Source organism: Saccopteryx bilineata, chromosome 2 (assembly GCF_036850765.1).
Source record: "Saccopteryx bilineata isolate mSacBil1 chromosome 2, mSacBil1_pri_phased_curated, whole genome shotgun sequence".
Classification (NCBI taxonomy): Eukaryota; Metazoa; Chordata; class Mammalia; order Chiroptera; family Emballonuridae; genus Saccopteryx; species Saccopteryx bilineata.
The window spans coordinates 318,365,576-318,389,914 of NC_089491.1; the positions used below are offsets into that span (position 1 = coordinate 318,365,576).

The following is a 24,339-nucleotide window of genomic DNA, read 5'->3' on the forward strand; positions in this document are numbered from 1 at the left end:
GGTTACCAGTCAGTTTGGGGAAATAATCTTTTCCTACTCCAGTATTTTCAGGAAAGACAGGGGCACAGTATTATAGGTGAGCTTATTGACCAAGATTTGGTACTTTTCTTTGTCTCTCTTTTTAAGCCCCAGGAACCCAGTTTGTTAAGCCGACAGTTGGAGTTCCACAAGTGTTCTCTCAGATGACCCCAGTCAGGCCTGGCTCCACAATGCCTGTGCGGCCCACCACCAACACCTTCACCACCGTCATCCCAGCCACTCTCACCATTCGAAGCACTGTCCCACAGTCCCAGTCCCAGCAGACCAAGTCCACTCCCAGCACTTCTACCACTCCCACTGCTACACAGCCGACCTCATTGGGGCAGCTAGCTGTTCAGCCTCCAGGCCAAGCCAACCAGACCCCGAATCCTAAGCTAGGTGAGGCGTGGGAAGAGGAGATGGCAGAGCTGGGATGGGGTGGTGGGTGGAGAACAGATGATTATCACTTGGCCAACATAGCTCCCTCCTTCCCCTCTCCACCTGCAGTGAGCATTACCAGCTTTGTCACTGTGAAGCGACCTGGGGTTACAGGTGAAAATAGCAATGAAGTGGCCAAACTGGTGAATACCCTTAACACCATCCCTTCCCTGGGCCAGAGTCCCGGGCCAGTGGTGGTATCCAACAACAGCTCTTCCCATGGCTCTCAGAGAACCAGCGGACCTGAGTCTTCAATGAAAGGTACAATAACCTGAAAGACTCTGAGCAGCCAGTCATTCAAAAACATTAATAAATATATGTTGCATAAAAACTCTATACCATGAAATAGAGAAATAAAATAGAATACAGTTATTACGATCTGTTCTCACTGAAGCTTTAGTGTGGTAAAGGGAATAGCTACTTGTGAAAAGTATAACTGAATCAGCTACAAAGAATCTAAGTGTACTTTCCAGGTTAGTGAACGAGATTGATTGATCAGATACAGGTGGTACAGTCAAAAAGATGGCTTCATGGAGGAGATGCATGTCTGAACATGTGTTTCAGGATTTGGTAGGGAGATTTTCAGGTGTAGAAGGATATGAGCATGATGGTTTTCAATGGTCTAGATAAGGGGTTGGCAAAGTTTTTCTGTAAGTGTCCAAATAATAAATATGTTAGGCCTTATGCACAACGTGGCCTATGTCACAGCTACTCAACTCTACCATTGTGCAAAAGCAGCCACAGACAGTGTGTAAATGAGTGTGACTCTGCTCCATCAAAACTATTTATGGGCTCTGAATTTTGAATTTCATATAATTTTCATGTGTTTAAAGATCTTATTCTTCTTTTGCTTTCATTTCAGCCATTAAAAATGTAAAAACCTGCAATAAATGGTGTTGGGAAAATGAATATCCACATACAAAAAAATGAAGCTGGGCCCTTACCATTAAACAAAGTTAATTAAATGAATGGAAGACCAAAACATAGAACTAAAACTATAAAACTTTTAGAAGAAAACTTCATCATATTGAATATGGCAATGATATCTTGCATATGATACCAAAAACACAAGCAACAAAAGAAAAAAATAGATAAGTCCTTAGGGCAGCAAGGACTCTTATCAACACCAAAAAGGCCACTGAATAGGAGAAAATATTTGCAAATCAAATATCTGATAAGGGGTTAATATCCAGAATATATAAAGAACTTCTACAACTCAGCAACAAAAGAAAAACCAACTCAATTGAAAAATGGGCAAAGATGTTGAATAGACCTTTCTCTAAAGAAATATACTATACAAATGGCCATTGAGCCCATGCAACGATACTAAATATCACTAATAGGGAAATAGAAATCAAAATTACAATGAAATACTAATTCATAGCCATTAGGATGACTGTTATCCAAAAAGCAAAATAACAAATAGTGGTGAATATGGGAAAATTGGAACCATTGTGCAGTGTTGATGGAAATAGAAAATAGCATGATTTTTACTATTGATGTTGATATTTACCACAAAAACAATGAAACATAAAATTACTGTGTGTGTTCTAGTAGTTCCACTTCTGGGTATACACCTGAAAGAATTGAAAGCATAGACCCAAACTGACATTTTTACACCCATCTTTATAGCAGCATTATTCATAATAGCCAAGAAGTGGAAGCATCTCAAATTTCCATCAACTTATAAGTGAATAAACAGAATGTGGTATATACATATAATGGTGTATTTTTCAGCCTTAAAAATGAAGGACGTTCTGACACTTGCTACAACATTCATGAACCTTGAGGACATGATGTAAAGTGAGCCAGTCACAAAAGGACAAGTACTGTATGATTCCATTTATGTGAGGTACCTAGAGTAGTCAGACTCACAGAGACTCAACGTAGAGGACGGTGGTGGCCAGGGACAAAGAAGAATGGGGAATGGGGAGTTGTTTAATGGGTGTAGAGTTTCATTATTGCAAGATAAAAAGACTTCAGGAGATTGCTTGCACAGCATTGTGAATGTACTTAAATGTACATTTAAAATTGGTTAAGAAGTGAATTGTATGTTATGGATATTTTGCCATAATCAAAGAAAAATCCCCCAAAAAGTAAAAGCCGTTCTTAGCTCATGGGCCAAACAGAAACTGGCAACTGATTGGATTTGGTTTGCAAGCTGTAATTTTCTGACTCTTGGCATAGAGTTAGAAGAATGGTAAAAGGAATGTCCTTTATAGTGATCTCTCATGCTTGCCTACCAAGCATGCTTGATATGCTTCTCAGGAGTGTAACCTTTTCCCAAAAGGCCAGTAATATTATCCAGTATCATCTTATTAATCTTGTAAATGTATTTCACTTCTTCCAGTGACTTCTTCCATCCCTGCGTTTGATCTCCAAGATGGTGGCCGGAAAATATGTCCACGGTGTAATGCTCAATTCCGTGTAACTGAAGCTTTGAGAGGTCACATGTGTGTAAGTGATAGCACCTGTGATGGAAATCCAGTTCAAATAGCTACTACTGTATACCTCCTATTGCATTGAAAGCTTGTGAAACAGAGACTATAAAATGACTTGGAAGCTTTTTAAAGGGTTGCTTTAATTTTTGGACTGTTTTAGAAGAGTTATAAACTATGTATTGTCATATAATACATTTAAAGACCCTCAAATAGGTCATAACTTGCAACCTTAATTCCATGGTTGTGGTAGATTTTGAAACTGCACATGACAGGTTTGTTAGGTACTAGAACTTAAACCAAGTTGGCCTCAGTTCATTTTCTGCTTATGTGTCATTGATGATTCGGGAGCTGTTAACCAGTTCCAATTTCTAACTTTTTTGCTTTTTGGTATTCCTATGTAGAGGTTGGAAGTTCTTCCTGACAGGGCCCTCAGAACCAGGTTATGCTAGTGAGTGGTTAAAGGAGCTGAAGCAGGAAGAAAAGGTACAAGATAGGATCTTTGGAGTGGAAAGTGGCTATAATAAATACATTATACTAGAAAGAGTAACACTTAGAAATGCTGTAGAAAACTGGAGGGTGAAAGCTTGGTGAAACCACCTAAAACCAAACTTACCAATGAATGGTAATGAAGTTAGGGAGTTAGCATACCTAGCCCCCAGGACAACCAGAATGATTAGCTGTCTTTTTTTCTTTGTAGTACTGTTGCCCAGAAATGGTTGAATACCAGAAGAAAGGAAAGTCTCTGGATTCAGAACCCAGTGTCCCATCAGCAGCAAAGCCCTCATCTCCTGAGAAAACAGTTCCTGTTGCTTCCACACCCTCTTCAACACCGATTCCTGCTCTGTCACCACCTACCAAAGTACCAGAGACAAATGAGAATGTGGGTGATGCTGTCCAGACCAAGCTCATTATGTTAGTAGATGACTTCTACTATGGACGGGATGGTGGCAAAGTAGCCCAGCTCACAAACTTCCCTAAGGTTGCCACATCTTTCCGATGTCCTCATTGTACCAAAAGGCTAAAAAACAACATTCGGTAAGTGTTAAAGAGCCTAGAGGTTACTTTAATAAAGTAAGACTGAAATTTTCTTATATGTTTAAATCTTTCTGTTTGGAGAATGGTCCTATTATCCATTCTTGCTAAGGAGTATTATTAAATCAATAGCAATACTATAGAAGGAGATGCTGTTGTAATAAATAAAAGGTAACTTTGGGTAGAGTAAGGGAGACCAGTGGATCTATTTCTACAGAAGTCATAATTTCAAGAATCCTTTTCTGAGTTCCTTAACAGAGGAAGTGAAGGGAGGGGAAGCAGAGTTCTTTCTGCTCCCACATGTCTTTAAGGCTACTGATTTTTATATATCTTTTTCTGTACTTTTCCTTTGTGCTATACTACAGATTCATGAACCATATGAAACATCACGTAGAACTTGATCAGCAGAATGGTGAAGTAGATGGTCATACTATCTGCCAACACTGTTATCGTCAGTTTTCCACTCCCTTCCAGCTCCAGTGCCACTTGGAAAATGTTCATAGTCCCTATGAATCAACTAGTAAGTTTGGAAATTCTTAAATTCTAAAGATATACTTAACTCCTTTTTTTTTTGTTAGTGTGCACACAAGAGAGAAAGAGACAGGAAGAGAGAAAGACGAGAAGCATCAACTTGTAGCTGTGGCACTTTAGTTCATTGATTGCTTCTCATATGTGTCTTAACCGGTGCTGAACCAGCTGAACCAGTGACCCTTTACTCAAGCCAGTGACCTTGGGCTTCAAACTAGTGACCTTTGGGCTCAAGCCAATGACCATGGAATCATGTCAATGATTCCCCACTCAAGCCAGTGAACCCATGCTCAAGCTGATGCGCCTGTGCTCAAGCTATGTTTTGAACCTGGGTCCTCAGTGTCCCAGGTTGATGCTGTGCTCTACCCATTGTGCCACCACTGGTCAGGCCATATATAGCTCTTTATTATTGAATGGCACTAGAGGGAGCCAGTTATATCTATTTATATGCGGGTAACTGTAGAGTTCTTTCTGTATTAGTGGTTCATTCTTACATTTTTTTGTGACAGAGACAGAGAGAGGGACAGACAGGGACAGACATAAAGGGAGAGAGATGAGAAGCATCAATTCTTTGTTATGGCTTCTTAGTTGTTCATTGATTGCTTTCTCATATGTGCCTTGACCCAGGAGGGCTATAGCAGAGCAAGTGACCCCTTGCTCAAGCCAATGACCTTGGGCTCAAGCCAGCGACCACGGGATCATGTCTATGATTCCACACTCAAGCCAATGACCCCGCGCTTAAGCTGGTGAGCCCGTACTCAAGCCGGATGAACCCATGCTCAAGCTGGCAACTTCGGGGTTTCAAACCTGGGTACTCTGCATCCCAGTCTGATACTCTGTCCATTGTGCCACTGCCTGGTCAGGCATTAGTTAATTCTTTATTTCACTTGCCCTGTTTTCTTTCATGCCTGACTTATGTTATGTTCAGCATAAATTGAGTTTAATGTTAGATCCTGAATTAATAGGGGCTTTAGGTCAGGACCACTGGAGAAAGATACTTGTAGTGGATTTATTTCCTAGATCCATTTATAGAAGGAGTGTTTATATTTGGACCTTTATTTTAGTCTCCTGATAGGTTTTGTGTAGTATAAAAGATAATATTTATTATAAAGTACTTGACAGTTCAAACTTTTAAAAAAATTGTCATTTCCTTGAGACCATATATGTCAGGTGATATTGTGAGAGATTAAGCTCAGTCTTCTAGAGTGTTTCTTGTGTCTTTTAAGGGATTTATAGTTTTGTTGAAGACACAAAAATTATGTAAGTATAGGAAAATGTGAGAACAACACAGTATATTTACTTTAAATATAAGCATTGTATGTTTCCCCAAGAGTAGGTAAAATAGTTCAGAGGAGGGAGATCTGTGGCTAGATTTCACAGAAAGTCACGCCTGTGGTTTTAGAGTCTTTAAATACAAGGATTTAGATTGATGGTAAGCAGTAAGAAAAGCTTTTAGGTGATTGAAAAAAGCATGAACAAAGAAAGGCATAAAGTCCAGAAATATACATATGATTTGGATGCTTTTGCTGCAAATTAAAAACCTTGACTGAAATAATTAAAGTAAGGACATATATTTTATCATTTAACTGAGAGGGCTTCAAGCCTATAACCTGAGTGTCCTGTTCCTCAACATTTCCCTTGTCTCTGGCTGTCTTAGTCTCAGAGATTATGTTCAGACCCAACATTTTGCAAGTGAAGAGGAGACCATATCTTCCTGTGTGTCTTTTCCTGAATCTGTTTCTTACCAGGTAGAATTGCTTCCCTTTAATAACTTCATGGCCCTAGTCATATTTGCAGGGGGAATGGGATTGCCGTGAGTGGTTTAGACTAGTACTAGTCAAAGAAATAGAATGTGAACTACACATGTAATTTAAAAATTTTTAGTAGCCATTTAAAATAAAGTATTAAAAGCTGAAATTAATTTTAATACTGTAGTATATTTTATTTAACTTGTATCTAAAAGTTATTTTAGCATGTAAACACAGTTTTAAAATTAATGAGATATTTAACTTTTTCTCATTAAAAACAGATTTTTAATATTGTGATAAGTTTGCATGGTGACAGCTGATTGCTAGACTTGGTGTAGTGATCATATTGTAAGGCACGTAAGTGTTGAATCACTGTATTGTATGCCTGAAACTAATGTTACATACCAAGTATACTTAAATTTAAAAAAGTGAAAAATAGATTTAAAAAAAATGTGTCTATATTACACTCGCAGCAAATCTCAATTTGGATTTAACACATTGGAGGTGTCCATGAGCCACATGTCACTGGTATTACCATATTGGACTATGAAACTTTGGACTAATCATTTGGAACTAGAGTGGATATTGAAATCAACCATTATCTCACTATAGTATAGTGGCAGAGTAGCCAGGTTGGTCTAGGATAGAGCCCCAAATTCTTCACTATCAGTGATAAGAAGCCCAAATAACTTACCTGTACCTCCCCATAAAAATACCTAACTCATTTTTTTATAGTATCAGGTCACTGGGTCTTTGTTAGTTCATTTATGCACGGACTGTACACAGGAAAGATAAGTTTTTCCTTGATGGAAAGAGGAAACATTGCAGGACCTCAGTGATGTTTTTCTCTTGGCTTACCATTGTGTCCTCCCTGACTTTTAGTTTTTAAGTATCTTATGACTAAAAACTTACACAAATTAAAATCTAGAAATTATTGACCCAAAGAGGTAAATAACCTTTTATATACTTTAATGTAGTAGTTCCCAACCCCCGGGCCGCAGACTGGTACCAGTCCATGGGCCATTTGGTACTGGTCCGCAGAGAAAGAATAAATGACATGAAATGTCAGAATAACAAATTTAAATACAGCCTGAATAATAAGGACATGCTCATTCCTCCTTTAACTTAGCCCAATAAATATCGTAAGTTCGACAATTATATTTAAAAATATCACAGTTTTTACGCTGGTCGCATAATTTTATTTTGTGCATTTATCCATCCCACCCTAAAGGCTGGTCCATGAAAATACTTTCTGACATTAAACCGGTCTGTGGCCCAAAAAAGGTTGGGGACCACTGCTTTAATGTATATCAATTTTATTCTTAGATTCTTTTTTAACTTCAATTTTCTTCACCCAAGGCAGATCCTGAATGAAAGTAGCTTATTTTTTAATGTTAATATTTTGGGACCCATTGCTTTCTTTTTAATTTTGAAGAAAAAGGAAATTTTTGCTTTTACTTTCTGGTGTTTTTTAAATTAAGTTATATATATAATGACATTTTGTTCCTAAATACTTAAAGAAATAAGGATATTTTTCTTTAGCCATAGCACTTCTGTCTCTAGACCTAACAGTTTTAATCTTAAAACCTTAATATTATCTAATACCTAGGCCCTTTTCAAATTTTCTTAATTGTTCCCAAAACATCAGTGGATCTGTATACTTAATTATGGTGACAGTGTCATCTTAGTAGCACGGTGCTTTTCTTCATACTTGTTTAAGAGCCGTAAACTGAGGAAGAGATAGGATCGAGGAGAGAATGCTTTAGTAGGCTTAACCAAGGAAAGGTGTTGGGAGAATACTGTATGGATGAAGACTCCAGAGAGGGAAGACTACCATTTCCCCATGTATAAGATGCACTTTTTTCCCAAAAATCTGGAGTTAAAAACTGGGTGTGTCTCATACAGTGGTTGTAGATATTTTTAGCTTATATTTCCCACTTTTTTTGTGCTTGATTTTGCACTCATTGAAGACAGTGATTTGTCATCAGACAAAAATGAGGACAAGCTAATGGATGGGAGTTTTGACAGTGATGAGAAGTTGTGTGAGTTTTATGATGAATAAAACTTGAGTTCAATAACTTTATGTAATAAATTTTTTCCCCCAAATTTCGGGCCCCAAAATTACAGTGTGTCTTATACATGGGGAAATACAGTAATTGATTGATAAATTCTTGGAATAGCCTCACCTGTGGTGGCTCAGTGGCTAAAGAATTGACTTGGAATGCTGAGGTTGCTGGTTCGAAACCCCAGGCTGGCCTGGTCAAGGCGCATTTGAGAAGCAACTACTGTGAGTTGATGCTTCCTGCTCCTCTGTGCGTTTCTCTCTCCCTCTCCCTTTCTCTCTCCCTCTTCTCTCTCTAAAATCAATAAATCTTTAAAAAAGAATCTTGGAATGCATGGAGTGATGAGATTGGATGAGCCTTAGAAAGAAAGGCATAAGGACTCTATTCTTCCATAACTTGGAGAACAGGAAGCAGAATCTGTAATTTACACCTATTTTCTCAAAGTAAGAGACTGATTAGGGCCCTGGTCGGTTGGCTCAGTGGTAGAGCGTCAGCCTGGCGTGCAGGAGTCCCGGGTTCGATTCCCAGCCAGGGCACACAGGAGGAGTGCCATCTGCTTCTCCACCCCTCCCCCTCTCCTTCCTCTCTGTTTCTTTCTTCCCCTCCCGCAGCCAGGGCTCCATTGGAGCAAAGTTGGCCCGGGCGCTGGGGATGGCTCCATGGCCTCTGCCTCAGGTGCTAGAATGTATCTGGTTGCAATGGAGCAACGCCCCAGATGGGCAGAGCACAACCCCCTGGTGGGCATGCCGGTGGATCCCTGTCAGGCGCATGCGGGAGTCTGTCTGACTGCCTCCCCATTTCCAACTTCAGAAAAATACAAAAAAAAAAAAAAAAAGACTGATTAGATGTCAAGGTGGTGAGGCTAATGGTGCTGGGAGGGACAGTGTAGGATAGTCACTTTGGAAAATCAGTTAATTCTCCCTCTTGAATGTTTCCACACAAGCTTCTTCCCCTGTTGAACAGATGTGACAGGTCACTAGAGAGATCTCTTAAATCCACTGGTACACTGATTTTCTTGGTATAACACGTATAAATCTTAACATGGTATTTATGCATTAGAAATTGCTTTATACTATTGATGTTGTGTGACAGCTGTTAACAATAGAGCTGATATGTAGGTTGTAGGAAAAGCCTTCGAGTTTGATTACCCAAGGAAAGCATGAAGAGTAAGAAAGGGTTGGACAGAAGGTTGGAAAACACCAGTGCTTCAAGGTATTCTAGAAAAGACAAAAACTAATTAAAGTTGAGCCAATTGAATTAAGAGGTAAGGGGACAAAACAGGAGAAAAGATTGTCGTGCCACTAGTTACTGTTTCTCAAACATGTCATGCACTTCCATACCTCTATGCCTTTGCTCCTATTCCTTTGGCTTCTCTGACTGCAGACTCCTATTCTTCTTTTAAGGTTCAGCTTGTGTAGCTTCCCACTTTTCCTCATTCCTCTAGGCAGAGTTTTTTATTTCCATATGTGTCCTTGTAGCACCTAATGTATCTTTAGGTAGTGGTTCCAAATGGGTTACAAGACCCTTTTGAGATTAAACACAAAACTTGTGAGTCTGCTTCCTGGAATAATAGACATTTTCCTCTTTTGCAAATAATTTCAGAGGATACCTGGATTTCCTGAGACCTCTTTCCTGGACCCGTGATGAAAAACTTTTCCCTGGGTTTTTTTGTATGTTTGTTTTACTTTAAAGATTTATCTTGACCTCATTTATCTTTGGGGGGGGAGGGGCAGGGGTTAGACATTATCCAGTAAATGCTTGCAAAAACTTGAAAATAATTTCAGTGACAGTAAGAAAAATGTAAATAAACCCCCTTTATTTTGCTTATATAATTCAAAATATGTAGCAATTAAAATTTTTTCCAGAAATTCAGTATTGCAGCCTTATAAGTTGACAAAATTGGCAGTTTCAAAGTTAATCTCATATTTGTTAATAGTATAATAACACAGTAACTCATAACAAGGCAATACCTTCTGTTCATGATTCTCAGCTTTTTTAGGATAAATTCTTGAGCAAAAGAATGACATAGTATAGCATTTTGAAAAAATTGATTTGATAATAATATGGAAAATAGAAATGGTATTAATTGGTGAAATAGAAGGAATTGGAATTCAGCCCATTAGCAGTAGGAAATCATTTGGGCTTCTACCAAGTTTTTACCTGTGAGATTGGAGAAGTGACAATTCCCAGATGCATTTTGAAATAATGATGACAACATGGCTATGGAGTTAGAGATAGTACCTAAGTTTTGAGCTCAGGGAAAGGCAGGGTAGTGACAAGGGAAAGAGTGGGAAGCAGGAGGATAAGAAGCCTGAGCTAGAGACAAGGTTACTTGTTATCAGTAACACAGACATCACGATGGAACCATTTTAAAGAATGAGACAATGATTTCCTAACTGTGGAAAATGAAGATAAAGAATTGAGAAAATTTAATGAGTCAGTAGGATGTTGGTCTTATTTTCAGGGGGACTTACTGATTATTTTTCTTCTTACAGCCAAGTGCAAGATCTGTGAGTGGGCGTTTGAGAGTGAGCCACTGTTTCTCCAGCACATGAAGGATACTCATAAGCCTGGAGAGATGCCTTATGTTTGCCAGGTATTGCCTTGGTCCTTAGGGAGCTGTAGCCATTTCACTCTCAGGCTGAATACAAAAAATTCAGTCATGACTATCGCTGAGTAACTACCATATTCACTCAATTTTAGGAACACTGAGGGGATACAGAAGAGATAGTAAACACAGGTTCTGTTTTCAGGAATATCCGTGCAGGAGAAAAACAAAAGAACACATGCATTTACTATGAGTGTCTGCATCCTGAACTGGCCCTTTGGGGATGGACAAAGAAAACTTGACTCCTCTTAGTCGAAAGAACATGAATTCCTCTCAGACTTCTCTGTTCTTCCCCATTTATTTCTTAATTCATGGCTGAATTTATCAAAGCGTAGCCCTGTATTACAAAGTCAGAAAAATGATTTTATCTATGCATTTAAGACATTTTGTTCTCACATTTTTTTTTAAATAAATTTTTATTAATGTTAATGGGATGACATTAATAAATCAGGGTACATATATTCAAAGAAAACATGTCTAGGTTATCTTGTCATTAAATTATGTTGCATACCCCTCGCCCAGAGTCAGATTGTTCTCCGTCACCCTCTATCTAGTTTTCTCTGTGCCCCTCCCCCTCCCCCTAACTCTCTCCCTCCTTCCCTCCTGCATCCTCCCTCCCCCCACCCCTGGTAACCACCACGCTTTTGTCCATGTGTCTTAGTCTCGTTTTTATGTTCCACCAATGTATGGAATCATGTAGTTCTTGTTTTTCTCTGATTTATTTATTTCGCTCCGTATAATGTTATCAAGATCCCACCATTTTGCTGTAAATGATCTGATGTCATCATTTCTTATGGCTGAGTAGTATTCCATAGTGTATATGTGCCACATCTTCTTTATCCCGTCTTCTATTGAAGGGCTTTTTGGTTGTTTCCATGTCCTGGCCACTGTGAACAGTGCTGCAATGAACATGGGGCTACATGTGTCTTCACGTATCAATGTTTCTGAGGTTTTGGGGTATATACCCAGTAGAGGGATTGCTGGGTCATAAAGTAGTTCTATTTTCAGTTTTTTGAGGTTGTTCTCACATTTTAACATTTTATTTGCTTCACTCTTAGCTTACTTTCCTTTTATGTGACTCAGGTGTGTCAATATCGCTCCTCACTCTACTCTGAGGTAGATGTCCATTTTCGGATGATCCATGAGGATACTCGGCATCTGCTGTGCCCGTACTGCCTGAAGGTCTTCAAAAATGGCAACGCATTCCAGCAGCATTACATGAGGCACCAGGTACCAGTCACCAAACAATTCCCATATTCTTATTTTTAAAACTTATAGAAGCTGAGACTAGGACTGAGCTAGAAAAATAATTTTGATAGAGAAGAACATACATGTGTTTGCAAAGGTTTATTGAATTTCAGTTATATACATTGCACTCGGCTAAGAGAATTACTGGCAAATAAGACAATTAAATAGAATAATAAAGCATGAAGAGCCTGATGAGGTGGTGGTACAGTGGGCAGAGCGTCTGCCTGGGATGCTGAGGACCCAGGTTTGAAGCCCTGAGGTCACTGGCTTGAGTGCAGGGTCACCAGCTGGAGCATGGGATCAAGCCCTATGGTCTCTGGCTTGAGCAAGGAGTCACTGGCCGAGCTGGAGCCCCCTGGTCAAGGCATGTATGAGAAGCAACCAATGAAGAACTAAGGTGCCGCAACTACGGGTTGGTGCTTCTCATCTCTCTTCCTTCCTGTCTGTCCCTGTCTGTCTCTGTCTCTCCAAAAAAAAAAAAAAAAAGGTCAATGAAGAATACTGTGTTAGGGGAAATACAGAACATAGAAAAGCATATAATTATTCTGGGAGCCTAGTAAGGCTTCCAGGAAGAAGGATGTTGAAGACCCTAAGGATAAATAAGGATGAGCCAAGTAAAGTGGAATAAAGCAGTGTACTCAAAGGCACAGAGCAAGAGTATAATGGCTCAGGGAATTGAAAGAAGTTTAGTGTGAAGTGTAGGGTACAGGGGGAAGTTGGCAGGTAGGGAACAGATCATGGAGAATCTTGTAAGCCATGAAAAGGAGTTTCAACATATAAATAAGTCATTGGGACGCCATTAAAGGAGTTTTTAAATCCTAGAGTTGATGTATTCAAGTTTGTTTTAGTTATGATTATACTGGCTGCTCTAAGGATAGTGGATTAGAGGAGATTAAGACTAGATGTAGGGAGAATAGCCAAAAACTTTTACAGTTTAGATGAAAGATTATAGTGGCTTTTGGCTTTTGAAATGAGCAAAAAGAGGACAGAGTTGAAAAGTATTGACAAGATAAGTGATACTTATGATTTAGGAGTGGTAGCAAGGGAATAGCAGGGTGAAACTAGTGCCTAGGAATTGGTTTTGGGCCATTGGGTGAATGGTGGGACTATTCACGGAGAGAAACACTGGAGAAAGTGACATTGGGGGGAGGATATAAATTTGAGTATTCTGAGTTGAGTATCTATGACATTGTGTAGTTGTCTGTTTAACTGGTAGTTGGATATGAAGACCTGGGAGAAAAGCCTGGGTTGTGCAAAAGGTGCCTGGGAATTATCATTATATAAATCCAATGATTTTAAACTTTTAAAGCCATCCCAAGCACCACTCCTGCCACTGAGAATAAGGTGATGGCTTAGGGCTCTCGAAGTCTTGATTTCCCATGCCAGGACTACATAGTCCTAGTAGGAAAACCAGAGAAGACTCTTGGTGTCAAGGAACCTGGGAGAAGAAGAAAGTATTTTTAAGAAAAGGGTGTAATCAAATGTTGCAGGAAAGTATCAAGCAAGATACAAACTTAGAGGCTGACCTTTAACTGAAGCTGTTTTGTTGGTTAGTAGGCTGGAAGTCAAATTTCAGCAGGACAGCCTGACCTATGGTGGCGCAGTGGATAAAGCATTGCTCTGGAACACAGGTCGCCAGTTCAAACCCTTGGGCTTGCCTGGTCAAGGCACATATAGGAGTTGATGCTTTCTGCTCCTCCCCTTCTCTCTCTCTGTCTTCTCTCTAAAATGAATTTTTTAAAAAAATCAAATTTCAGCTGGACAAATGAATGAGAGTTAAGGAAATGGAGACAGCTTCTTTAAAGAGGTTGTTTTGGAAGGCAAGGACTGAGAGTGGTAGATCCAGGGCAAGGGTTAGCAAGGGAGAATTTGCTGTAGCTTTAGTTGTAAAATGCTATAAGAAAGGAGGCACTACCTTGGGCATTCCACGCGCCCAGGGCGCCCTGCTGGCCCGCACACCCAGGGGGCTCCATTATCCTGCGCCTGGTGCGGTCCAGCCGCCAGCGGCGGGGCAAGCGGGAGAGGCTTGGGAGATTCTCTCCGTGGGCGGGGCACCTCACCCAGCCATTCAAGCTAACAATCAAGCGATGGGGGAGGGGCGCGCGCAGGCAGCCTAAAAAACCTTCGGAAGCACAGCTGCGACCCAATCACTGAAATTAGCTTAACCCATGAAATCTGCGCACCCTCGGTTCTAATTGATAAGATCTCTCTCAGTTCAGCGATCCAAGACAAGAGACGTGATATTTTTTAGTGCCTCTCGCTAAAGGGGCGGGGGCAACTTCTGATTGATAGAGCCTCCATATTCAGGGATAAACGCTAACAAGAAGGACTTGGCAGATAATAAGGTCTATACTACACTAGTTGTAAGCAGAGACTAGTGCCTCTTCTTCCCTGCAAAAACAGGCTACAAAGTGTGGAAAGCCTGGGTTGAGAGGTCCAACTAAATGATAGGCGCTGAACAGTCACCTTGACAACAGTTGACTCCCACCCCCGCCTGATTACACTGGAGGCCCTGACTGTCAGAGCCTTTCCCAAAGCCTTGCACTGAGTGGGGATAGAGTGGGGATTTCCCAGCTCTTTGAGCCTCTTACTCCCCAGGCAGAAGCAGTTGCAGCCTTATAGCTGGATCACCAGGCTGCTAATTCAGAAAGGGGGGACTAGGAGAGAGAATCCAGGAAAGCAAACTCTCTCATCGTTGGACCCTGCAAATGCCAACAAGCCTTTACTTCCAGCAAGACTAAAGCCAATTATATGACATTGCCATAGAATCCCATCAACTGCAAATCCCTACCTAAGAGTGACACAGGGGCAGAGCCTGGGGTACAGAGTCACCGACCAGGAAGAGGGAGAGAAAAGAAAAAGGAAGAAGTTAACCTCTCAAAATCAAGAAAAACCCACAGACTTTACAACTTGATCCACTAATTTTTTTGTTGTTGTTTGTTTCTTCTATCTTTTTGCCTTTATTTCCTCCACCTCGGTCCTTCTATTCTCTGCCCATCTTATGCTTCCCCTTTCTTGAACTACACTACCCATGAATGTTGCATTTTATTTTTCTTCTTCATCCTCACCCTCCTTTAAGGTTATACTCCAAAACACTTAACTCTCACTCTCTCCTCTTTTGTTTTTTTTGTTTTTTTTTTGTCTTGCTTTATTTTGTTTTTTTCTCTTCCTATTTTATTTTTTCCTTCATTTTTCTCTTTTTCTTATTTTTTCCTTTCTATTCGTTTTTTCTTTTCTCATTTTACTTTCCTCCCATATAATCCTCAATCACGAACAAATTAGTTAATTTGGGACTCAAGGCTTTTTTTTGGCTTTATTTCTCTTTTTTGCTTTTGTTTTTATTTTTTTTCTTGTTTGTTTATTTTTGTGGCATTTTGGGTCCTCCCAACCCAAGGTCTCCATTGTATTTAGTCTTCGCTCCACTTAATACAACAGATTTTTACTTATTATTTTTATTTTTTCTTCTTTATTATTCTTTTTTGGTCCTTTTTTCTGGTTCCCTCTTATCCCTCTCATTATATCTCTTAGTTGACCATCACTTACAAGCAAATCATCTTATGCTTGTCTAAGATTTTCTTCCTTTTTTTTTTTTTTTTTTTGCATTTAGTAGGTCCCTACTCCCTTTTTTTTTTGCCCCTTGAACTCTTCACCCCAAATCAGGCCCTCCATTATAGGCACGATATTTCCCTGAGGAGGGGAGAGGAGGGAAAGAGAAGAGAGAAAAAAAAGGGGGAAATAATAAATTATTACTGTTTTTTTTTTGTGAGGTGTTTTACCTTTTTTTTTTTTTTTTTTATACTTTTTACTCTTTATTAATTCTAATTAGTGCTATCAATAAGGCCACCCTCAGATGCCGATAAGAAAGAGGAAATCGAATATTATGGATACAAAAGAAAGAGAGGTAACACAAATAGATGTGGAAAAATCTATGGAGAAAAGACTTAACATATTGGAAGCCTTGGAGCTAAATGACAGAGAATTTAAAATAGAAATCTTAAAAATACTCAGAGATATACAAGAAAACACAGAAAGGCAATATAGGGAGATCAGAAAACAACTCAATGAACACAAAGAATATATTACCAAGGAAATTGAAACTATAAAAACAAATCAAACAGAAATGAAGAACTCAGTTCACGAGCTGAAAAACGAGGTAACAAGCTTAGCTAACAGAACAGCCCAGATTGAAGATAGGATTAGTGAAATAGAAGACAAACAACTTGAGGCACAACAGAGAGAAGAAGAAAGAGACTCAAAAATAATAAAAAACGAGAAAGCCCTACAGGAATTGTCTGACTCCATCAGAAAGAATAACATAAGAATAATAGGTATATCAGAGGGAGAAGAGAAAGAAAATGGAATGGAGAATATAATCAAACAAATAATAGACGAGAACTTCCCAAGCCTGTGGAAGGAACTAAAGCCTCAAATTCAAGAAACAAACAGAACACCGAGTTTTCTTAACCCCAACAAACCCACTCCAAGGCACATCATAATAAAGATGACACAAACCAATGACAAAGAAAAAATTCTCAAGGCAGCCAGGGAAAAGAAGAGTACAACATATAAAGGAAGGCCTATTAGATTATCATCAGATTTCTCAGCAGAAACTCTACAAACTAGAAGAGAGTGGACCCCAATATTTAAAGCCCTGAAAGAGAGGAACTTTCAGCCAAGAATACTATACCCATCAAAGTTATCCTTCAAGTATGAAGGAGATATAAAAACATTCACAAATACAGAAAAGATGAGAGAATTTATCAACAGAAAGCCCCCACTCCAGGAAATACTAAAGGAGGTTTTCCAACCAGATTCAAAGAACAAAAGAAAACAACACCACAAGTAACAGCTCCACCAAGAACACAATAAAACCAAACTTAAACTGTGACAACAAAGGAAAAAAAAGGGGGGAGAGGATGGAGATTAACAGTAGCAAAGGATGATGAAGTGCAGAAATACTTATAAGATAGGGTACTACAATGAATATGGTAGGTACCCTTTTCATTACTTAATGGTAACCACCCTTAAAAAAACCACCACAAAAACACTGGACTTAAAAAAGGTAGCAACAGAGGAAAGAAGTATGGAACACAAACAAACAAAAACAAATGATAGAAAAACAAAAGAGAAGAATCAAACTAGATACAAAACTAACAGAAAGCAATTTATAAAATGGCAGTAGGGAACCCACAAGTGTCAATAATTACACTAAATGTAAATGGATTAAACTTACCAATAAAAAGACACAGAGTAGCAGAATGGATTAAAAAAGAAAATCCAACTATATGCTGCCTACAAGAAACACATCTAAGCAACAAGGATAAAAACAAATTCAAAGTGAAAGGCTGGAAAACAATACTCCAAGCAAACAACACCCAAAAAAAAGCAGGCGTAGCAATACTCATATCTAATAATGCTGACTACAAGACAGAAAAAGTACTCAGAGACAAAAATGGTCATTTCATAATGATTAAGGGGAAGTTGAATGAAGAAGACATAACAATCCTTAATATATATGCACCAAACCAAGGAGCACCAAAATATATAAGACAGCTACTTATTGACCTTAAAACAAAAACTAACAAAAATACAATCATACTTGGAGACTTCAATACACCGCTGACGGCTCTAGATCGGTCATCCAAACAGAGAATCAATAAAGATATAGTGGCCTTAAACGAAATACTAGAACACCTGGATATGATAGACATCTACAGGACACTTCATCCCAAAGTGACAGAGTATACATTTTTCTCTAGTGTACATGGAACATTCTCAAGAATTGACCATATGTTGGGCCACAAAGACAATATCAGCAAATTTAGAAAAATTGAAATTGTACCAAGCATATTTTCCGATCATAAAGCCTTGAAACTAGAATTCAACTGCAAAAAAGGGGGGAAAACCCACAAAAATGTGGAAACTAAACAACATACTTCTAAAAAATGAATGGGTCAAAGAAGAAATAAGCGCAGAAATCAAAAGATATATACAGACAAATGAAAATGAAAATACGACATATCAGAATCTCTGGGATGCAGCAAAAGCAGTAATAAGAGGAAAGTTCATATCACTTCAGGCCTATATGAACAAACAAGAGAGAGCCGAAGTAAACCACTTAACTTCACACCTTAAGGAACTAGAAAAAGAAGAACAAAGACAACCCAAAACCAGCCGAAGAAAGGAGATAATAAAAATTAGAGCAGAAATAAATGAAATAGAGAACAGAAAAACTATAGAAAAAATCAATAAAACAAGGAGCTGGTTCTTTGAAAAGATCAACAAAATTGACAAACCCTTGGCAAGACTCACCAAGGAAAAAAGACACAGGACTCAAATAAATAAAATCCAAAATGAAAGAGGAGAGATCACCACAGACACCATAGATATACAAAGAATTATTGTAGAATACTATGAAAAATTATATGCCACCAAATACAACAATCTAGAAGAAATGGATAAATTCCTAGAACAATACAACCTTCCTAGACTGAGTCATGAAGAAGCAGAAAGCCTAAACAGACCAATCAGCAGGGAGGAAATAGAAAAAACTATTAAAAATCTCCCCAAAAATAAAAGTCCAGGCCCAGACGGTTATACTAGTGAATTCTATCAAACATTCAAAGAAGACTTGGTTCCTATTCTACTCAAAGTCTTCCAAAAAATTGAAGAAGAAGCAATACTTCCAAACATATTTTATGAGGCCAACATAACCCTCATACCAAAACCTGGCAAGGATGGCACAAAGAAAGAAAACTACAGACCAATATCTCTAATGAATACAGATGCTAAAATACTAAACAAAATACTGGCAAACCGAGTACAACAACATATTAAAAAAATAATACATCATGATCAAGTGGGATTCATCCCAGAATCTCAAGGATGGTTCAACATACGCAAAACGGTTAACGTAATACACCATATCAACAAAACAAAGAACAAAAACCACATGATCTTATCAATAGATGCAGAAAAGGCTTTTGATAAAATACAACACAATTTTATGTTTAAGACTCTCAACAAAATGGGTATAGAAGGAAAATATCTCAACATGATAAAGGCCATATATGATAAACCATCAACCAACATCCTATTAAACGGCATAAAACTGAGGACTTTCTACCTTAAATCAGGAACAAGACAGGGTTGTCCACTCTCTCCACTCTTATTCAACGTGGTGCTAGAAGTTCTGGCCAGAGCAATCAGACAAGACAAAGAAATAAAAGGCATCCATATCGGAAAAGAAGAAGTAAAGCTATCACTTTTTGCTGATGATATGATCCTATACATCGAAAACCCGAAGGACTCCACAAAAAGATTATTAGAAACAATAAACCAATACAGTAAGGTCGCAGGATACAAAATTAACATACAAAAGTCCATAGCCTTTCTATATGCCAACAATGAAATATTAGAAAACGAACTCAAAAAAATAATCCCCTTCACGATTGCAACAAAAAAAATAAAATACCTAGGAATAAACATAACAAAGAACGTAAAGGACCTATATAATGAAAATTACAAAGCATTGTTAAGGGAAATCGAAAAAGATACAATGAGATGGAAAAATATTCCTTGTTCTTGGATAGGAAGAATAAATATAATCAAAATGGCCATATTACCCAAAGCAATATACAAATTTAATGCAATTCCCATCAAAATCCCTATGAGATTTTTTAAAGAAATGGAACAAAAAATCATCAGATTTATATGGAACTATAAAAAACCCCGAATAGCCAAAACAATCCTAAGGAAAAAGAATGAAGCTGGGGGCATTACAATACCTGACTTTAAACTATATTATAGGGCCACGATAATCAAAACAGCATGGTATTGGCAGAAAAATAGACACTCAGACCAATGGAACAGAATAGAAAGCCCAGAAATAAAACCACATATATATGGTCAAATAATCTTTGATAAAGGGGCCAACAGCACACAATGGAGAAAAGAAAGCCTCTTCAACAAATGGTGTTGGGAAAACTGGAAAGCCACATGCAAAAGAATGAAACTCGACTACAGCCTGTCCCCGTGTACTAAAATTAATTCAAAATGGATCAAAGACCTAAATATAAGACCTGAAACAATAAAGTACATAGAAGAAGACATAGGTACTAAAATCATGGACCTGGGATTTAAAGAACATTTTATGAACTTGACTCCAATGGCAAGAGAAGTGAAGGCAAAGATAAATGAATGGGACTACATCAGAATTAAAAGTTTTTGCTCAGCAAGAGAAACTGATATCAAAATAAACAGACAGCCAACTATATGGGAACTGATATTTTCAAACGACAGCTCAGATAAGGGCCTAATATCCAAAATTTACAAAGAACTCATAAAACTCAACAACAAACAAACAAACAATCCAATAAAAAAATGGGAAGAGGACATGAACAGACACTTCTCCCAGGAAGAGATACAAATGGCCAACAGATATATGAAAAGATGCTCAGCTTCATTAGTTATTAGAGAAATGCAAATCAAAACTACAATGAGATACCACTTCACTCCTGTTAGATTAGCTATTATCAACAAGACGGGTAATAGCAAATGTTGGAGAGGCTGTGGAGAAAAAGGAACCCTCATTCACTGTTGGTGGGACTGTAAAGTAGTACAACCATTATGGAGGAAAGTATGGTGGTTCCTCAAAAAACTGCAAATAGAACTACCTTATGACCCAGCAATCCCTCTACTGGGTATATACCCCAAAACCTCAGAAACATTGATACGTGAAGACACATGTAGCCCCATGTTCATTGCAGCACTGTTCACAGTGGCCAAGACATGGAAACAACCAAAAAGCCCTTCAATAGAAGACTGGATAAAGAAGATGTGGCACATATACACTATGGAATACTACTCAGCCATAAGAAATGATGACATCAGATCATTTACAGCAAAATGGTGGGATCTTGATAACATTATAAGGAGTGAAATAAGTAAATCAGAAAAAAACAAGAACTACATGATTCCATACATTGGTGGAACATAAAAATGAGACTAAGAGACATGGACAAGAGTGTGGTGGTTACCAAGGGTGGGGGGGGAGGGAGGACATGGGAGAGAGGGAGGGAGAGAGTTAGGGGGAGGGGGAGGGGCACAGAGCTAGATAGAGGGTGACGGAGGACAATCTGACTTTGGGCGAGGGGTTTGCAACATAATTTGATGACAAAATAACCTAGACATGTTTTCTTTGAATATATGTACCCTGATTTATTAATGTCATCCCATTACCATTAATAAAAATTTATTTAAAAAAAAAGAAAAAAGTTTGGGGACCTCTGTCTTAGAACCACAAAAAAAAAAAAAAAAAAAAAAAGAAAGGAGGCACTAGGGGAGATTGAATGTACATAGAGGAAGCAGAGTGGAGAATAGACAGGTAAGTGTGTGCTTAATGTTCATACATGGGTACAAACATGCTCATGCTGTCACTTGTAAGCACCCACCCTCTCAGACTCACACCATTTGCACAGTGGTGACTGTGACAATCTACCACAATTGTATTTCTAAACAGTAGCATGGAGATTGTCACTTGTAACTCAGCTGAGGGAATACAGCCTCCTGTCCTAGAAAAGAAAATCATAGATATGGATTCTGTTGTTGAAGGACTTCAATGCACAGTAGTCAGAATCCTCAAAATGGACTGTCTCACAGGGAGGCATTTCTGTATAGATTAATGTGTTAACAGGAGAAAGAGCAAAGGTGTAGAAAAGTACTATCATTTCTGTTGTCGAAGAAAGGAAGAAAAGGGAGGTGGTATTGGAGAGGCATGTGTTTATAACATGGTTATATGCATAGACTGTCCATGAAGGAAACCCAGGAAGCTGGTCAGTTGTTTTTGTGGAAAGGGACTGAGGATCAGAGTTGAAGACAAACTTACAGTGTGAAGGTGCACAGAATGAAAATTATGATTTTTATTTACAGTGTATGTTTTATTGCGTTTTTTTTTTAAAGTAAGAAAGAACAATGTCCAGAATTAGGAGTGCTGTCTGCATTGTAAAGACAAAGTACAGACAGGTAAAGCCTGAGCCACTCATCCAAATTGTTAAAGCAGGTTGAGAGCGATGTGCGAGGGCCTAGTCATCTGGCTTTGAGTCTACCTTTCTTTGGAAGAATGGGAAGTGATGATTCTCACTGTAAGTTTTGCTGTTGTGTGCTTTCTCACTCTGAAATTACCAGCAAAAAAAATGTTAAGACGAGGATGGTTGGCATTGATATACCTTCTCCTCAGGGAAGAAAATTCAGTGGGAACTTTTAAAAGATTCTCTTTTTTCTTCCTTCCCTTTAGAAGAGGAATGTTTATCACTGCAACAAATGCCGGCTACAGTTTCTCTTTGCCAAGGACAAAATTGAACACAAGCTTCAGCACCATAAAACCTTCCGTAAACCTAAGCAGCTGGAAGGTTTGAAACCAGGCACCAAGGTAAAGGGTTTGTCAACATTTCCTTTACAGGTCCGGAAGAGGAATAGAGATTTTTAGTACCTGATGTATAATCATTCCTTTCCTTGACACACAGGTGACAATCCGGGCTTCCCGAGGGCAGCCACGAACTGTTCCTATCTCCTCCAGTGAAGCACCTCCCAGCACCTTGCAGGAGGCAGGGCCACTGACCTCATCAGCAGACCCTCTGCCAGTCTTCCTTTATCCTCCTGTTCAGCGCAACATCCAGAAGAGAGCTGTTAGGAAAATGTCAGTGGCTTCTAGAAGCTGGGGGCTGGGTGGGCATAACTATTCCTCATACCAGTGTAATCTGGTAGCCTTTTAGCAGTATCTGCTTTCCTACAATTTGGGAGCCCAGAGACAGTAATGAAAATCTTCCTTGTTCCCTGACAGGAGTGTCATGGGCCGGCAGACCTGTCTGGAGTGCAGCTTTGAGATCCCAGATTTCCCTAATCATTTTCCTACTTACGTTCACTGCTCTCTGTGTCGCTATAGCACCTGCTGTTCTCGAGCTTATGCCAACCACATGATCAAGTAAGTCCCATTTAAACCCGAGTTTCTCTCTGGGAGTTCAGATTCTCCAGAACTCTTTTTAACCCCTCCCCTGTTTATAGTGTGTTTCTCCTTCAACTCTTACAGCTGTTCGTCCAGCTCTCTGAACAGAGTAAGAGTCCAGCCCGTGTTCATTTGGCTTTGATGGGCTGTGCTCTGATTTTATGGAAACTTCTCCTTAAAGTGCGGTTCAAGGACCAACACCATACATGGAAGCTTGTTAGAAACGCAGCCTCTGGGCCCTGTCCCAGGCCTTCTCAGTCACAATGTGCATTTTCCTAGGTCCCCTTCCCCCGTGGGGATTCATATGCATGTTAACAAAGGTACAGGAAGACTGTCCTGGGTTGTGTTGAGGTTAATATGGTTGGAAAGACAACTCTTTTATTGGGTTAGTGTCATTGGCTTGTGATACTAAGTTTAGCCAGCAGAACCCTGTAACTCACACCACTTTTTCTTTCTCAGCAATCATGTTCCACGGAAGAGCCCCAAGTATTTGGCTTTGTTTAAAAATTCTGTGAGGTAAGGAAAAATGTATTAAGTCTCTGAATTTTTTATGTTTTTACATTAGATCCTTTTAACTGTTTAGGGTAGACGTGAGTATGGGAATTAATTTGAGAGATAAGAAAGGACACTCCTTTATTAAGCCTCAGAACCAAACTCTGTTTAGGTCATTGCCATATTTGACTCCTGTACTCTCGGCTCTCTTTCTTAGTGGGATCAAGCTGGCCTGCACTTCTTGTACCTTTGTTACCTCTGTGGGAGATGCCATGGCCAAACATTTAGTATTCAACCCTTCTCACAGATCCAGCAGCATTCTGCCCCGAGGTAAGTAGGAGAGATTGGGGTTAGCAGGCCAAGAAAACAATAATAATAAGGATAACAGGTACTGTTACATGAGTCAGAAGCATCCCTATCAGGCCTAACCCATTCACTGTTTTGACATACTCCACAAAAGTGGAAGCGTTCTAAACCTGAAGTTTATATCATAAAAGACTTGAGTAGGTAGGAGGTTTGTGTTTTTGATTGAAATCTCGTCTTTAGAAGGCTTGTTTCTTCAGTGAGCTAACTTTCTTTTTATTGTCTCATTTTCTGTAGCACTCACATGGATATCTCACTCAAGGTAACAGAAACTCAGTTCATGGTTCAATTTCTATTTTGCAGTGTGTTTGTTCTTTATTGTTACTGCTGTTATTTTGTTTTTCTGGTTAAACTGAGG

The 24,339-nt window shown here is 38.9% G+C and overlaps 1 protein-coding gene across 3 annotated transcripts in view; it reads left to right on the plus strand.

The window, feature by feature from the left end:
- The window catches only part of POGZ (pogo transposable element derived with ZNF domain), a 70,576-nt gene that overhangs the window by 42,525 nt on the left and 3,712 nt on the right, over positions 1-24,339 (plus strand). For 2 of the 3 annotated variants that reach the window (XM_066262136.1, XM_066262134.1), the window contains exons 6-18: positions 127-417; positions 499-717; positions 2,807-2,913; positions 3,595-3,932; positions 4,295-4,449; positions 10,764-10,864; positions 11,960-12,106; positions 22,419-22,553; positions 22,648-22,820; positions 22,965-23,105; positions 23,586-23,642; positions 23,836-23,948; positions 24,219-24,243. In XM_066262136.1, coding sequence (XP_066118233.1) covers positions 127-417; positions 499-717; positions 2,807-2,913; positions 3,595-3,932; positions 4,295-4,449; positions 10,764-10,864; positions 11,960-12,106; positions 22,419-22,553; positions 22,648-22,820; positions 22,965-23,105; positions 23,586-23,642; positions 23,836-23,948; positions 24,219-24,243 — 2,002 coding nt within the window. The remainder of the gene's footprint in view (positions 1-126; positions 418-498; positions 718-2,806; positions 2,914-3,594; positions 3,933-4,294; positions 4,450-10,763; positions 10,865-11,959; positions 12,107-22,418; positions 22,554-22,647; positions 22,821-22,964; positions 23,106-23,585; positions 23,643-23,835; positions 23,949-24,218; positions 24,244-24,339) is intronic. The other variant, XM_066262135.1, reaches the window with a different exon arrangement.